The sequence below is a fragment of the Aquarana catesbeiana genome, linkage group LG11, assembly GCF_042186555.1.
Source record: "Aquarana catesbeiana isolate 2022-GZ linkage group LG11, ASM4218655v1, whole genome shotgun sequence".
Taxonomy (NCBI): Eukaryota; Metazoa; Chordata; class Amphibia; order Anura; family Ranidae; genus Aquarana; species Aquarana catesbeiana.
Window position 1 is genome coordinate 8,371,158 of NC_133334.1, and position 15,323 is coordinate 8,386,480.

At 44.7% G+C, this 15,323-nt stretch overlaps 1 protein-coding gene across 1 annotated transcript in view; it reads left to right on the top strand.

Moving 5' to 3' along the window:
* Positions 1-15,019, top strand: part of SWAP70 (switching B cell complex subunit SWAP70) — a 131,249-nt gene extending 116,230 nt beyond the window's left edge. Inside the window, exons 10-12 of the mRNA XM_073603990.1 lie at positions 5,999-6,197; positions 6,636-6,732; positions 10,770-15,019. Of these exons, the coding sequence (XP_073460091.1) occupies positions 5,999-6,197; positions 6,636-6,732; positions 10,770-10,882 (409 nt within the window). The 3' untranslated portion in view covers positions 10,883-15,019. The remainder of the gene's footprint in view (positions 1-5,998; positions 6,198-6,635; positions 6,733-10,769) is intronic.
* The last annotated feature ends 304 nt before the right edge of the window (positions 15,020-15,323 follow it).

Sequence of the window (15,323 nt, forward strand, 5' to 3'; positions counted from 1 at the left end):
TACTGACACATAATCACACACATAGGTTGGACTTGATGGACTTGTGTCTTTTTTCAACCTCACCTACTATGTAACTATATGTAACTATGTAAAGTCTTGGAAGTGAGCATGGAGGAGGAGATGACAAGGGAGCTAGAGAACAGGAGGTTTGTGGGTGGCTTTGTATGTTGTTGTTAGGGTTCTGAATCGTATATGTTGGGTGAGCCGAATTCTGTGGGGGAATTGGCAGAGAGGGGTTAAGGAGACTGAAGGGGTAATGTAAGGAGTAGAGAGATTTTGGTGTCATCAGGGATCATAATGTTGGTATTGGAAGCAATTGGAGGTTATCAACTGACCATGGCATGAGGTGTAGATAGAGAATAGAAGTGGTCCGAGGACAGAGTCTGGGGGACCCCTGTGAAAAGAGGAGAGGAGTTGTAGATTGTGAGCTGAGGAGTAGAAATATAGGTTTGGTAGTCGACAGCATAGAAATTGGTATTGGAAGCTATGGGAAGCGATCAACTGACCAAGGGACTATTAAGGGAGGAGGTGTAGATAAAGAATAGAAGGTGTCTGAGGACAGAGCCAAGGGGGACCCCCACAAATAGAGAATGAGGAGAGGAGGGGATAAAACTATAGGTGACACTGAAGGAGCTCTTAGATAGGTAGGAGGAGAACCAGGAAAGAACAGAGTTTTGAGGTCAAAGGAGTGGAGTTTTTGAGGATAAGCAGGTGGCCAACTATATCAAAGATGGCAGAAAGGTCCAACAGTATGAGTATGGCCTTTGGTTTACTTTAAGAATCACCTTAAGTATGATGGAAGGTAGTACAGTTGCAGGAGAAGAAGGTTAGAAGGGTTTTCAAGGATCACCTAAAAGTGTAGCTAGAGAATAAAAGTGGTGGCAGGAAAAAACTTGGGGGACCTCTAAGGGAACAGGAAGAGGAAAGGTGGAGGTAAAGTTCAAGGTTGTGAGTTGAGAAGTAGAGAGATAGGTTTGGGTGTCGTCAGCATAGAGATGGTATTGGAAGCCATGAAAGGTTATCAACTGACCAAGGGAGTGTAGACAGAGAATAGAAGGTGTCCGAAGGCAGAGCCTTGAGTGAACCTCACAGAAAGAGTTTGAGGAGAGGAGGGGATAAAGTTGAAGGTGACAACGAATGAATGCTTAGATAGGCTGGAGGAGAACCAGGAAAAAACTGAGATTTTGAGGTCAAAGAAGTGGATTTTTTTTCGAAGTGGAGCAGGTGGCCGACCATATCAAAGATAGCAAAAAGATCTAATAGCATGAGTATGGCCTTTGATTTAATTTAAGAATTTAGGCCTTGCAAGAGCACTGATATGGCTACAATCACCTCAAGCATGATGGAAGGTAGTAGAGTTACAAGAGAAAAAGGTTAGAAAGGTTTTTAGGGATCACCTAAAAGTGTAGATAGAGAAAAAAATGGTCTAAGGACAGAACCTGGGGGACAAGGGAACAAGAAGAGGAGAGGGGGTGGTAGAGTTGTAGGTTGTGAGCTGAGTAGAGAGATAGGTTTGGGTGTTGTCAGCATAGAGATGGTATTAGAAGCCATGACAGGCTATCAACTGACCAAGGGAAGATATGTAGAAAGAGAGGGCAGAGCTTCTTAGTTAGGCAGGAGGAGAAGCAGGAAAGAACAGAGTTTTTGAGGTCAGAGAAGAGGAGTTTTTCGAGAAGCAGCAGGTGGCCAACTGTATCAAAGATAACCAAAGGGTCTAATAGGATGAGTATGTCCTTTAGTATCAAAATAAATGTTGTATGTGCCCGCCCTATCAACAACAATGCTCCGCGCTTAGAACGATATACCCAACAGTATATATAGCATATATATAAATCAATAACTAAATAAACAAATAAGTAAATGAATAGCAGCTGCTTAAATAATAGGTATTATGTATGTAGGCAATAATGAGTCAATTAAATCAATAACGTTCCTTCAGTATTGCAGCAGCGCTGTGTGCCCCAAATAAATAGGGTCTTTTTTTCAATCAAATTCAAAAAGTGCAAAGAGGGGAAACAGATGATAGGAATCCCAATTGTCGTATTCTGTGAGGGCAGTTGATCCGTTCACCAAGCGATACACCACGTGCTGGGACCCCCAATGAAAATCTCACTCACCAGAAATTCAACCAATATGAGCCTTGATTAGTATTAGTTGGTCTGCACCACTTTCCAAACGACCACCAGATGTCAGTCTAACTCTCGGTAGCTCCAATGAAATATGTGGGAGAAATAGAATGTCCGCAAGGTGTGATACCGCTAAACACTTTTATTAAAACATCCAAACATCTCCCTTTAAAAACATGCGTACCAGATAATCTATAAATAAGAGCAAAGAAAACAAAGTGCACTGTGCCTGTTGCGTCTTTCAATCTGACAGGGATGACAGGAGCGCTCACTGTGTGTAACTACAGCTGTACGCTTCCTGATTCCTCGGTCGATGGAGCGCATGCGTCACTTCCGGTGCGTCACGCCCCTGACGTTTCGTCCCTTCCCGGACTTCTTCTGAGGGCGTGACACACCAGATAGGAAGCCGGTATTTATGTGTGTGATAGGCGCAGCTACCAATCAGCAGAGACACAGGTCCGGGGAAGGTCTTAGGTTCCCGCCCCAATGCTAAATACTGTCAGCAGTGGAAGAATCAGCCAACTCCGGACCGTCCCTCCTATAGATTGCACTGAGCGCATCAATACCGTTTTTTTTGTGGAAGGTGACCCATTCATATGAAACAAGTGCCTACAATGCTCAGAGTTACTCAGTGTGTGAGCTGCGAATGTTACTCCGCAGCGCAGCTACCGAAAAACAAATGGGAGCACTATAGGTATTCTTTATGATTGCCATAAATATATTCTCTCTTATATAGTGCAATATTCCGCAATAAAGAACTTGCAGAGCACTTATTCATCATACCAAACCCTCTTTCATTATAATGACATAATGACCAATGAGTAAAATGCATAGAGATTTTTAGATATACAGAAACATATCAAACCAAAATGCTGAATTATAGCTTAAGCCAGATAAAAGGTAAACTTCATAATACTAACTGAAGATTAAAACGAAAATAATGGTATATCTAAATCACATACAATAGATTGTACTTAGTAAATACATTTAAAATGGCCGTACTGGAAAAATGGCCAAAAAGGATTAAAAATGATCACTGTAAATAAGATGATCTATACTATTAAAAACCAATATAGAGTCCATTATAAAATGGACTCTAAAATGGACATCGCAACGCCTCTTTGTTGTGAGTAGAATGCACCGTCATACCAAAAATAATTATGACTAAGGCAGAAATCCAGGGCATTCCTCAGAAAAATCTTTTGGTTGTGGGGGAGATCTTCTCTTTGGCTAAGGGCCCAATTGAGTAGGGCGGCACAGTGGTGTAGTGGGTAGCACTCTCGCCCAGCCGTAAAAAGGGTCACTGGTTCGATTCCCGACCACGACACTACCTGCCTGGAGTTTGCATGTTCTCCCTGTGTCTGCGTGGGTTTCCTCCGGGTATTCCGGTTTCCTCCCACACTCCAAAGACATGCTGGTAGGTTAATTGGATCCTGTCTAAATTGTCCCTAGTATGTATGAATGTGAGTTAGGGACCTTAGAGTGTAAGCTCCTTGAGGGTGTAGGGACAGATGTGAATGTATAATGTATATGTAAAAGCGCTGTGTAAATTGACCGCGCTATATAAGTACCTGAAATAAATAAATAAGGCATCATCATGCTGTATAATGGAGTAAAGAGAGGAAACATCAGCTGTAACCAAAATTGCCTGCTCTCTTCCTGTCAAACTCACATTTTGCAAACAATTTAGAAAATTCTTAGTGTCCCTTATGTATGAGCGAGTTTTAATAACACTTTTTTGCAAGAACCGGTCCAAATACTGGCCCATTCTGGCAGAGACAGAATAATCGCAGTTTTGAAATTAAACAGTTTATTACATGCAACAGTACCTTTGTAGTGTACGCATTAAAACGTCCATGCGGTCTAATCTATATAGGCTGCACCAAAAGATTATTGCGGGTGAGAATAGCTGAACATATACACAACATTAAAATAGGCTATAAGGATCACAACGTCTCACTGCATTTCAAATTAAAACATAATAGGGATACGACAGGATTAGAATTTTGGGGGGTTGAACACCTCCAACCCTATTGGAGAGGCATAAATCGCATCCGGGAGTTATCCAAACGCGAAACTCAGTGGATTTACTCTGTGGATGTGATTTCGCCCAAGGACCTCAATGTAGAACTCGACATTAATTGCTTCATCAGTGACACTTAGGTACACCCTGGGTATGTAATTTTCGTGTTATTTAATATATGCATTTTAACACTCTCTAACATTTTCCAATTTCATTTTATAATGGACTCTATATTGGTTTTTAATAGTACTGATCATCTTATTTACAGTGATCATTTTTAATCCTTTTTGGCCATTTTTCCAGTACGGCCATTTTAAATGTATTTACTAAGTACAATCTATTGTATGTAATTTAGATATACCATTATTTTCATTTTAATCTTCAGTTAGTATTATGAAGTTTACCTTTTATCTGGCTTAAGCTATAATTCAGCATTTTGGTTTGATATGTTTCTGTATATCTAAAAATCTCTATGCATTTTACTCATTGGTCATTATGTCATTATAATAATGAAAAAGGGTTTGGTATGATGAATAAGTGCTCTGCAAGTTCTTTATTGCGGAATATTGGACTATATAAGAGAGAATATATTTATGGTAATCATAAAGAATACCTATAGTGCTCCCATTTGTTTTTCGGTAGCTGCGCTGCGGAGTAACATTCGCAGCTCACACACCGAGTAACTCTGAGCATTGTAGGCACTTGTTTCATATGAATGGGTCACCTTCCACCAAAAAAACGGTATTGATGCGCTCAGTGCAATCTATAGGAGGGACGGTCCGGAGTTGGCTGATTCTTCCACTGCTGACAGTATTTAGCATTGGGGCGGGAACCTAAGACCTTCCCCGGACCTGTGTCTCTGCTGATTGGTAGCTGCGCCTATCACACACATAAATACCGGCTTCCTATCTGGTGTGTCACGCCCTCAGAAGAAGTCCGGGAAGGGACGAAACGTCAGGGGCGTGACGCACCGGAAGTGCCGCATGCGCTCCATCGACCGAGGAATCAGGAAGCGTACAGCTGTAGTTACACACAGTGAGTGCTTCTGTCATCCCTGTCAGATTGAAGGACGCAACAGGCACAGTGCACTTTGTTTTCTTTGCTCTTATTTATAGATTATCTGGTACGCATGTTTTTAAAGGGAGATGTTTGGATGTTTTAATAAAAGTGTTTAGCGGTATCACACCTTGCGGACATTCTATTTCTCCCACATATTTCATTGGAGCTACCGAGAGTTAGACTGACATCTGGTGGTCGTTTGGAAAGTGGTGCAGACCAACTAATACTAATCAAGGCTCATATTGGTTGAATTTCTGGTGAGTGAGTTTTTCATTGGGGGTCCCAGCACGTGGTGTATCGCTTGGTGAACGGATCAACTGCCCTCACAGAATACGACAATTGGGATTCCTATTATCTGTTTCCCCTCTTTGCACTTTATGAACTTGATTGAAAAAAGGACCCTATTTATTTGGGGCACACAGCGCTGCTGCAATACTGAAGGAACGTTATTGATTTAATTGACTCATTATTGCCTACATACATAATGTCCTTCAGTATACTTTAAGAATTTGGGCCTGCTTTAACGTGACTTTTTATCAAATTCTGGTCAAGTTGGCATAAGAAAGCCGAGGCTTGCATCCATAAGGTTTGGCCTGAATGCTCATTATAGAAAAAGTTAGAATGGGAGGGTATATACATGAATGGGGTGAGAGACAAAATTAAGATGGGGGGGGCATGTGTATGTATGGGGGGGTGTATGTCTACTTCTGGATGACAAACTGCAAAGTCAGGCTAAACAGACCTGAGTATTTTCATGTCCTAGTTGACTTTGTACCTGTCTCATTTCAAGACTCCTGGAACAGGAAGCAGCCAAGCGAGCCATGCTGGAGAAACTCCACCACGAGCAGGAGATCGCTATCAAGATGACAGAAGCTGAGAAGAGGGAACTAGAGACCATCCGGGAGATGAAAGACATAGCGCTACAGGAGGCTATGCAGCAGCTGGAGCAGCTGGAGAAGGAGCGAATAGAGGCCCTGGAGCAATACCAGGTGACTGGGAGCAATCCATTGTAGATGAGGACTTGTCAACCTGGGGCAATTCAAGATCCATTCAAGATTCCATGCTGGATCACACGCTATCCCTAAACTTGTTGACAGGGTTCAGGGCTTATATTTGTGTTTTCTGATGACTCATGTTTAAGGTTGCCCCACAATAAAGTAGAGGTTAAGCCAAATCGTTCATGTACAGTAGGAAAGGGTAAGAGCCTCTGCCAGGTTTTACTACTGTCTGTTACCTTTTGGGACCTTTCCCTTCACTTCCTGTCCCAATAGCCATATGGGAAATGAGGGTAAACTGCCCCCATGCAGCCAAGTTCACCAATAAGATCTGGCAGAGGTTTCAGCTGTTTTCTTGTATAAATACATTTTTTTTGGAATGTATAATGCCAATTTAAAACTAAATTTCACATTGCTTTTATTCCATTACAGCACATTAAAGATAATCTAGAAGTTGCAACGAGTAAGACGAGGAGCTGGAAGAATAAAGTGGCGCAACATGAAGGCCTAATCCGACAAATACAGCCAGGTGTGGAATAACTGCTGTGCTACAATGTGGCAGGAAAAAGACATTTATTTTATTAATTTATATAGAAAAATACATTTTCATAGTATTTAGAGCCATGTTAGTCTCTTACACTCTAATATCCCCTCCACCGCTGTCACACGCTATTATTATACATTTATATAGCTCTGACATATACTGCAGTGCTGTACAGAGAACATTGAGCCAGTCACATCAGTCTCTGTACCAGAGGAGCTTACACTCTAATATCCCCACCATAGCCACACGCTACTATTATTATACATTTAAATACCTCTGACATGTACCGCAGCGCTGTACAGAGAACACTAAGCCAGTCACACCGTCTCTGTACCAGAGGAGCTTCTCCACCAGGTTGTGATGTTTTGCAAGGTGCTGTTGGCTCACTCTGCTTTGCTCTCAGTTGGAGGAAACAGCAAGCCTGGGCCTGTCCTGCAGGCTTCTCCCCCAACCACCATGCAGTGGGTGGGGGGAGATGAAGGTGGAGGCTCTCCAGAGGCACTGAGGCCTACACCATGTGCTCAAGCTGCAATGGATCCTGAGCCTGTCCCCATGAAAGGGCAGTCCTTATCAGCAATCCAGGATAAAGTGGTGAATAGACTTTGCCGTATTACCAAAGAGGAACAGTAACTTGCTGTCCTAAAAGCGGATTTCAGGAAAAAGAAATCTCTGTACAGTAAGTCTGGGAGCAGTAGGAGGGAAAACTCTAAGCTTAAGTCTCTGGAGGAGGCATTGAAGAAGCTGGATGCTTCTCTGAAGGAAAGCAGCTGTGTATTTAGAGAAAAATATGAGAATGAGGAGAGATTCCAACAGATGAAGGAGAGTGCCTGTGCCAGTACCAGCCAGAGGGTGGATGCCAGAGCAACTGCGACAGTATGGATAAGGAAGTGGTTTCACATGGTGGCCTCAGTACTACCCCTGTCTCAGGATCTGTTGCACCTGAGTCAGTATCTGCCCCCCTCCCTCGCCAGCAGCCTGGGTCATGTCAGGAGGAGGTTGAGGAAAATGGCGGATTGCTGCAGGCCATTATGGAAATAGAATCTCCCTTGAATGGCACCGACTCATCAGATGAGGAGGAGGATGGCGTCCCTCAGTCTGTAAGGGAGAAAGCTGTGGATCAAGTCTGATCAAGATGGCGGCAGTGCTACAGTGTCTGCAAATGGAGGACAGGCTGTTTCAGTTCAGGAAAATGAAGGAATGCTTGTTGAGAATATCTCTCCATGTATGGATGCCATTCCTGTGATTGCTGCTACAGACAAAGAGACTGCATCTGTCAATGGATCCTTGCAGTCGGCAAGGAAGGCAGGAGGAGATGGTGTCAATCCTGACAAAGAAGTTCTTGTTGTCTGTGAGAAAAAGGAGCAGGAGTCCCACATGGACGCTAAAATCGTAGAACAAGAATGTTGCATAGGCGCTAAAACAGCTGGTGTACCTAATAACTGGACTACTGGTAATTGTGGTACTTCTGGGACTATGGTGAGTGGGACTGTTGTGCTGGAGGGGAGGAGGGAGGATCGAGTGGTGGGTGAATTGCCAAACCAGATTTCAGAGATTCCTATGCAGCCAGGTAATATTCCTATGCAGCCAGTAAATGTGTCATCTGTCCCAGTTATGAACTATGCTAAGGCTGTGTCGGGACAAAATCATGCTGCTGCTGGTGGAAGGGAGCCAGTTGTGCAACTTTCACCGAAGGAGGAGGTATTCCACCTATCAGGAGGGTGGTTGTGGATAAGATCCTAGCCATGGGATTTAAGGCAGAGCATATTTATGCTCTTCAAGAACTGGGGCACCTGGCAAGAGACTGTAACATCATTAAATGTAACTTGTGTGATAAGGTCGGTCACCCTTAAAGCCAGTGCCCTGAGGATTTTCACAATAAGCCTGAGTTAGTGGAGGAATTCTTCCGTCTGGATAGAAAAGAGTCTGAGTTGGCAGAGGTTGTACCAGGGGATCCTAGTGTCTCTGTCCCATCAGAATCTGTGTCTGTGAGGCTGTCTGTGGTGTCAGTGCTTCCCCAGTCTGTGGTCTCCCAGTCAGTGTAAGAAAGTGTGGTTGTCAAGTCTGTGTCTGCACCTATTGTTTCTCCTAGTGCAGTGAAGGCAGTGGAGGGTGCTGGACTAGCGTGAATAGTTGTGCCAATACCTCCTCCTCAGCAGAGGAACTGCCAGGGTGGGTTGACATTTTTCAGTCCTGGTTTAGGCCTTTTCTGCGAAGCTGGGAGAATGGTGGGCCAGTGAAAAGCTGGAGGGTCTGACATTGTGAGCTCCTGGCTTATGTTTCCCCGTGCCTGAAAATAATTCGGCCCTGGCGAGTGATGGCGGAGGAAATTAAATCTCTTCCTAGGAAGGACCTGGAGAGGAGGGTTGTTGATTTTGCCTTTAGAGAGCCACTGGCCTTGAGGGATTGCCCAGGCCCTGTTATGAGGGAGGGTCTACGTTTGCTCAATCTAGAGAGAATCCCTTTTAAGTTTCGGGACTTGGCCTGCGCTCGTTTCATGGCAGACTCTATGTAAAGGGCTACCTGAAGCATCACTCTGCGGAGAACCGTGGTTGTCCAAGGGTGGAATGTGGTGGGGTGGAGGAGACAATGGACCATTTCTTGCTTCAGTGCACCTTCAATATAGAAGTCTACAAGCGGGTGCCTGGGGCTCTGGGTATCCCTTTCCTTTCCCGCTTGAGTTATGCGGAGTGGTCGTACGGGGCCTTTGAGACACATCGGATTTTGATTTTGAGACACTTTTTTCTAGTTGGCTTAGTAGTCCGTTTCATCTCATGAAATGCACGGTGTCAGGTCTCCATTCGGAAAAAAAACCCTTCCTGTCAAGGTGGTGGTGCATGACATTCTGCGTGAGGTTGGGAAGATTCGGAGTCTTGAGAAGGACAGGTGGTAGCTGGGGGCCTGGACAAAGGCGTGGAGGAATGTCAGGTCTCCGTAGCTACTTTCTGTCAGTGTCTGGGTGTGCGGCTTTCTTTCTGTCCTTTCACGTCCCCTAGATTTTTAGATAAGATTGTATTTTTGGAAAGAGGCTGCATGCATGGGTTAAATGTGTAATGGTTTCTTAGCCTGAGGTGTTTAGGTGGAGGTTATTGCTTTGTTCAGGTTGGTATATTTCGTTTTTCTTTATGTTTTTGCTATGCTGATGTAAGCTATTTTTGTTTATATATTATTTATTTAGTATATCTGTAAATATGTTTATGTTTTTTTTATGTTTGTAAGATTTTCAATAAACAAAAATTTACACTATAATGTCCCCTCCCCCACAGTCACACACTATTATTATTATTATTATTATTATTATTATGCATTTATATAGCTCTGACATATTCTGCAGTGTTGTACAGAGGACACTGAACTATTCAATTGTTGGGGGTTTTATTCTCTAGTATCCACCAAACACTGAAATTCCAGATTTAAAGGGGTTGTAAAGGTAAAAATTTTTTCACCTTAATGCATTCTATGCATTAAGGTGAAAAAACTTCTGACAGAACCGCCGCCCCCAGCCCCCCCGTTTTACTTACCTGACGCCTCGAAAGTCAGCTTCGCGTTCCCGACATCTGTTCCTCCGCTCACCCTGGCCGCTGATTGGCTGCAGTGGATGGATTGAAAGCAGCGCAGCCATTGGCTCGCGCTGCTGTCAATCACATCCGATGACGCGGCGCGCCGGGGGGCGGGGCCGAGTGATACAGCGAGCGGCTATAGCCGCCGGCTGTATCACGGGAGCGCGCCCGCAAGCACTCACCACCGTGCGAGGGAGCTCGCATTAAGGTGGTGAATGCTTGCGGGGAGGAGCTGAAACAGCCGCCGAGGGACCCCAGAAGACGAGGTTCGGGGCCACTCTGTGCAGAACGAGCTGCACAGTGAAGGTAAGTATAACATGTTTGTTATTTTAAAAAAAAAAAAAAAACACCTTTACAAACACTTTAAGAGCACTGACCATTTATTACTTTATCTGGGAATTTTTGATTTGCTGTTTATATAAATACAGTGATGCATTCCTTAAGTTCTATCCGTCCCCTTTTCAGGTTCTAAAAATCCCGTGTTCATCACAAACTGGGGACCGGCTTCCTTCACCCAAGGTGAACTCGAGGAGAGAGAGAGGAACTGGCAAGGGAAGAAGAACACCAGCGCGGACTAGAGCGTCCATCCCAACATGGACCAGCAGATAGGACCGCGACCCCAAATCAGCTTGTGACAGCGGGAGAGTTTGTGCGTGCGTTATTTGAAATATCTTTTTTTTTTATTCCCAAGTTGTGTCTACTTAAAAAAGGGAGATAACAAAACACCGGTAAGCTACTGTAATCCCGAAGAACTTCTAGACTTTTCAAAATCGAGAAAGAGCTTACAACAAAAACCAGAAGAACCTGCCGGAAAAAGGCGTAACTACCCAAAGGATCATCCTACGGATGGCGAGTCTTGTCTAGGACAGAACAGCTGCGTCATTGTCCATACTAAACCCTTTAACAATTAGATGCCCTAGATTAGGCGCAGGAATCAGTTTTAATTTTGCATTTCAATTTTGGGATGTGCTCATACTTTCCATATGTTAATTTTTTTATTTGAAACTGGAATGTAAGATTGAAATATTTGTCTGTGAAATGCGTTCCATGTGACAATAGGAGTAGAGTTATGTTGTTGGATCCATTCAGAGAATTGGGTATATCTCAACAACTGTTACATAAAAAGTAATTTACAAAAAATAAATATTTGTAAAGTTTTTTGTTTCTTTCATCTGTAAGCAGACAGAATAAAACGCACCTATGGCTTGCATGGTGGAGGCGTCTCTGCAATGCAAGCCATAGATGGGGGTTTTCTCTCCTTTTTTGAGTTCCATTCACCATCCTCTGCCATGCAAGCCATTGATGGGTTTTTTCTCTCCACTTACGAGTTCCATTTACCACCCTCTGCCATGCAAGCCATTGATGTTTTATTTTCTCTACTTATGAGTTCCATTCACCATCCTCTGCCATGCAAGCCATTAATATTTTTTTTTCTCTTCATTCCATTCCATTCAGCATCCTCTGCCATGCAAGTCATTTAATATTTTTTTTCTCTCCACTTACGAGTTCCATTCACCATCCTCTGCCATGCAAGCTGTAACGAAATGTCCCACACTCCGCTTGAGTGCTTTCATCCTATACCGCTTCCTCCCAGTCTGAATATAGATATCAGATATTCCAACCACTGCTAACAACCAACAAAACAAGACAATACTCGTTTGGTTGCTGAACATGGACTGTTTATTGGAACAAGAATACAGTTTTATATACAGTTGAAGAGGAGGTTCCCCCCTCCTGCTCATATTACTCTAACAATACACCTGTAACCAGAAACATAAATTAACATGAGCTAGTTATCTAATCATTTACCCAGACTAGGTGACTCAAAGATATGACCTTTCAGGGTAGACTTGCCATCTCCTCACTTACAACTTACAATACACATAGGTATAAACACATCCCCCAATAGTTTGCTAGGAGACAAAGGTGTGTTAATGAGCACAATAAACTATTGGGTGAAAGACCCAGGCTTTCCAGATCTCATTAGTCAGCATTCCTTTCACTGACATCTGTCCGCTGAGTCTCAAGCTGGCAGAGACCATCACGGCCTCCTTAATAATGTCCTTTTGCATTACATAACAGAATATCTTTCTAAATTTTTGTAGCTCCCTCAAATGCCAGGGCCCATAGTCGGTAGGCAAGAAGCTAGCATTCAGTCCCCTCCAAAAGCCTCTGTCCCGAGTGAGTCTTTCACATTTCTCCCCTATCAAAGATCGACTAACAAGGTCCCAGACCACCTGGTCTGGACATGCATTAGTCGGACAGAGTGAACTCACATAGTCAGTCTGCATGATCTCCATTTTTGGCTGCAAGGAATAGTTGACATCAGTAGGTGTGGGGCAGAGGTAATTGACTCTCTGTCCAGCTGCCAGCACTTCAGCTGGGTGGTTTTTAACAACTTTAACTTCCTGAAGCTGTAGACAGACTGTAGGTGCTAGGCAGAGGCCAGCGGCGCTCTGCCCCATTGCCAGTGATTCAGCTGGTAGTAGACGCTTTACTACATCAGCTTGTGGCTGGAGAGAGGGGCTGACTGCCCCGGCTCCCTGGAACTCCACAGTTGTTGCCAGTGCTGGGCAGAGGTGGGTAGCACTCTGCCCTGTTGCCAGCACTTCTGCTGGGGACTCCACAACCTCCGCTCTGGCTAACCGTTGGGGCAGGAGGCTGGCTTCCTCCACTCTCAAACTGTGTAGCTGCCATTGGGGAGGTGAGCCGGCTGCTTCCTTTTCCGTTCCCTCATCTGGCTGCTGAGATGACATGTCTGTGGTACTATCTCCCAGGTGAACAGATCTTTGCTGGGGAGGAAAGACTGCTTCCTCCACCCTGGCTGACTGTTGGGGAGGGACGATGAACACCTCCTCTCCCTTCTCCCCCAGTATCCTGATCTGCTGCTGGGAAGTGACTGCCACCTTCTCACCCTGAGCCTCCAGAACTGCCAAAGATGTGGGGCAGAGGTCTTGGACCCTCTATCCGGTGGCCAGCGATTCAGTTGGGGAAGTTCCTTGTAACTCCACAGATACTGCTGTTGGTGCTGGGCAGAGCTCAGTGAAGTATGGCCCTGATGCCAGTTCTTCTTCTGGATGCTCACCAGGTTGTTCTTTTTCAGCAGAAAGGTCTATCAAATCCCCTGTCTCTGCAACTGGTGTCTGGGGATAGAGGTTCATCATCTCCTGTCTGTGGAACCCAGAAGATGCTATCAGTGCTGGGCAGGTTAGCAGAGCTCTGCCCTGTTGTCAGAACTTCATCTTTGGGGATGGCAATCTCCAGATTTTCCACTGCTGATTTTCTAGCATGCTGCTGGACAAGCACATTCCTCCACCCAACCTTGTCTTGTGCAGAAACAGGTTCGTCAAGGTCAGTCAGCACTTGCTGCATCTGCCATAGGACCTCTGCATCCATTTGTGCGGGGGCAGGTTGGCAAAGCACACTGTTACTATGCCACCTTGCCGACTCTTCAGCCAGGATTTCAGAGCTGTCTGCTGGTATTTCCTGATAGTCCCAGGCAAAGGGAACCCATCCCTGGCACTGGTCAGAGTCTAGCAGCTGTCTGTAGGCGATCTCCAGCTCCCATTCCCGAATGGCCAGAAACTCTATATCTTCCAGAGCCCAGTGCACTTCCGAGACATTCAGTAGCTCTTCTCTGAAATCCATGATTTCGTCCAACCACCACTCCAAATCACTCCTAAAGTTAGGGTCCCCTGTCAGCTTCATGTACAACAGTCCCAGGCCGCCATAGCCAAAGCCTTCCATTGGGCTATCATCTGCTATTCAGGGACATGCTTGGGATACATGCCACTGAAAGGCTCTGTAGCTCTCATCCAGCTGAATTTCTGCCCAGACCAGCTTGCTTAACTCAGCTGTCTGCTCCTTGTGCGTTTTTTCTCCCAAAAACAGCACCCACAATTCATACTGTGATCAGTAACTTTCCTGGATGGAGGGGAGAATTTTTCCCTGGTGTCGCTGCTGACAAGCTAGCATTTCCTTCCAGAGTTCACAGTGCATAGAATCATACCATCTCAGCAGGATCTGCTCTGATACTGGTCCTCTGTGCTGTATCTGCATCTCTCTCAACCTCCTTCCGAATTCCTCTTCCATGGTGGCTGGTATCTGTACCTCTCCTGCTATCCGGACCTTGGACCAAGGTGGAGGTTTGAATGTATTTTTTTGATTTAGAACTTGCATATGGAGGTTTGGATGTCCCAGACTGCAGGAAGCGTCCCACTGCTGCCACCAATGTAACGGAACGTCCCACACTCTGCTTGACTGCTCCGTCAGTATATCGCTTCCTAAGTCCTGGAACAGGAGACCAATGGATCTGGCTATAGTAACCCCCAAAAACCAGACAACACCTGTCTTGGAGTACATCAGGAATAGCCTGCTTTATTTGCGATCTCACACAAATATATACATCAGGATGACAATACAAACTGTAACCAGAAACCTAATTAACATGAGCTAGTTATCTAATCATTTACCCAGACTAGGTGACTCAGAGATATGGCCCCTGGACGACGTAACTCTATTACGAAATGCCGCGTAGGGCGGAGCGATGCATTTGCGTCACCTCTCATCGCTGCTGCGGTTACCAGTAGGACGGGTTGTCTGTGAGCTTCCGGCCGCCGCTCCAGACATTTTCAGGCGCTTACTTTATACTACCAGCATGTGAGTGCATCCTTTTTTGTTTACATATTTTAATAAAGGTTAATGGTTTTACACTATTGGAGCCTTTTTATTTTTCATGGTATATCCACTCTACTGCGGGTTGGTGTCCCATTACCTGCCAGCTTGAATATCTTCATTACGGCATCAAGGTCTTTGTTGTACCATCATACTCCAAGGCTCCTGGTTCATTGGTTGTGATCCGGATTATCATCTTTCTAAACAGCTTTCTCTGATCCTCTGTAGTGGGGGATCATGAGTTTCTGGTAAGCGACCATTGTTTACCTATGGTGGTGGATCAAGCACTCTTGTCTATATACAGCAGGAATCATAGTATACATGGATGTTTATTTATCACACTGG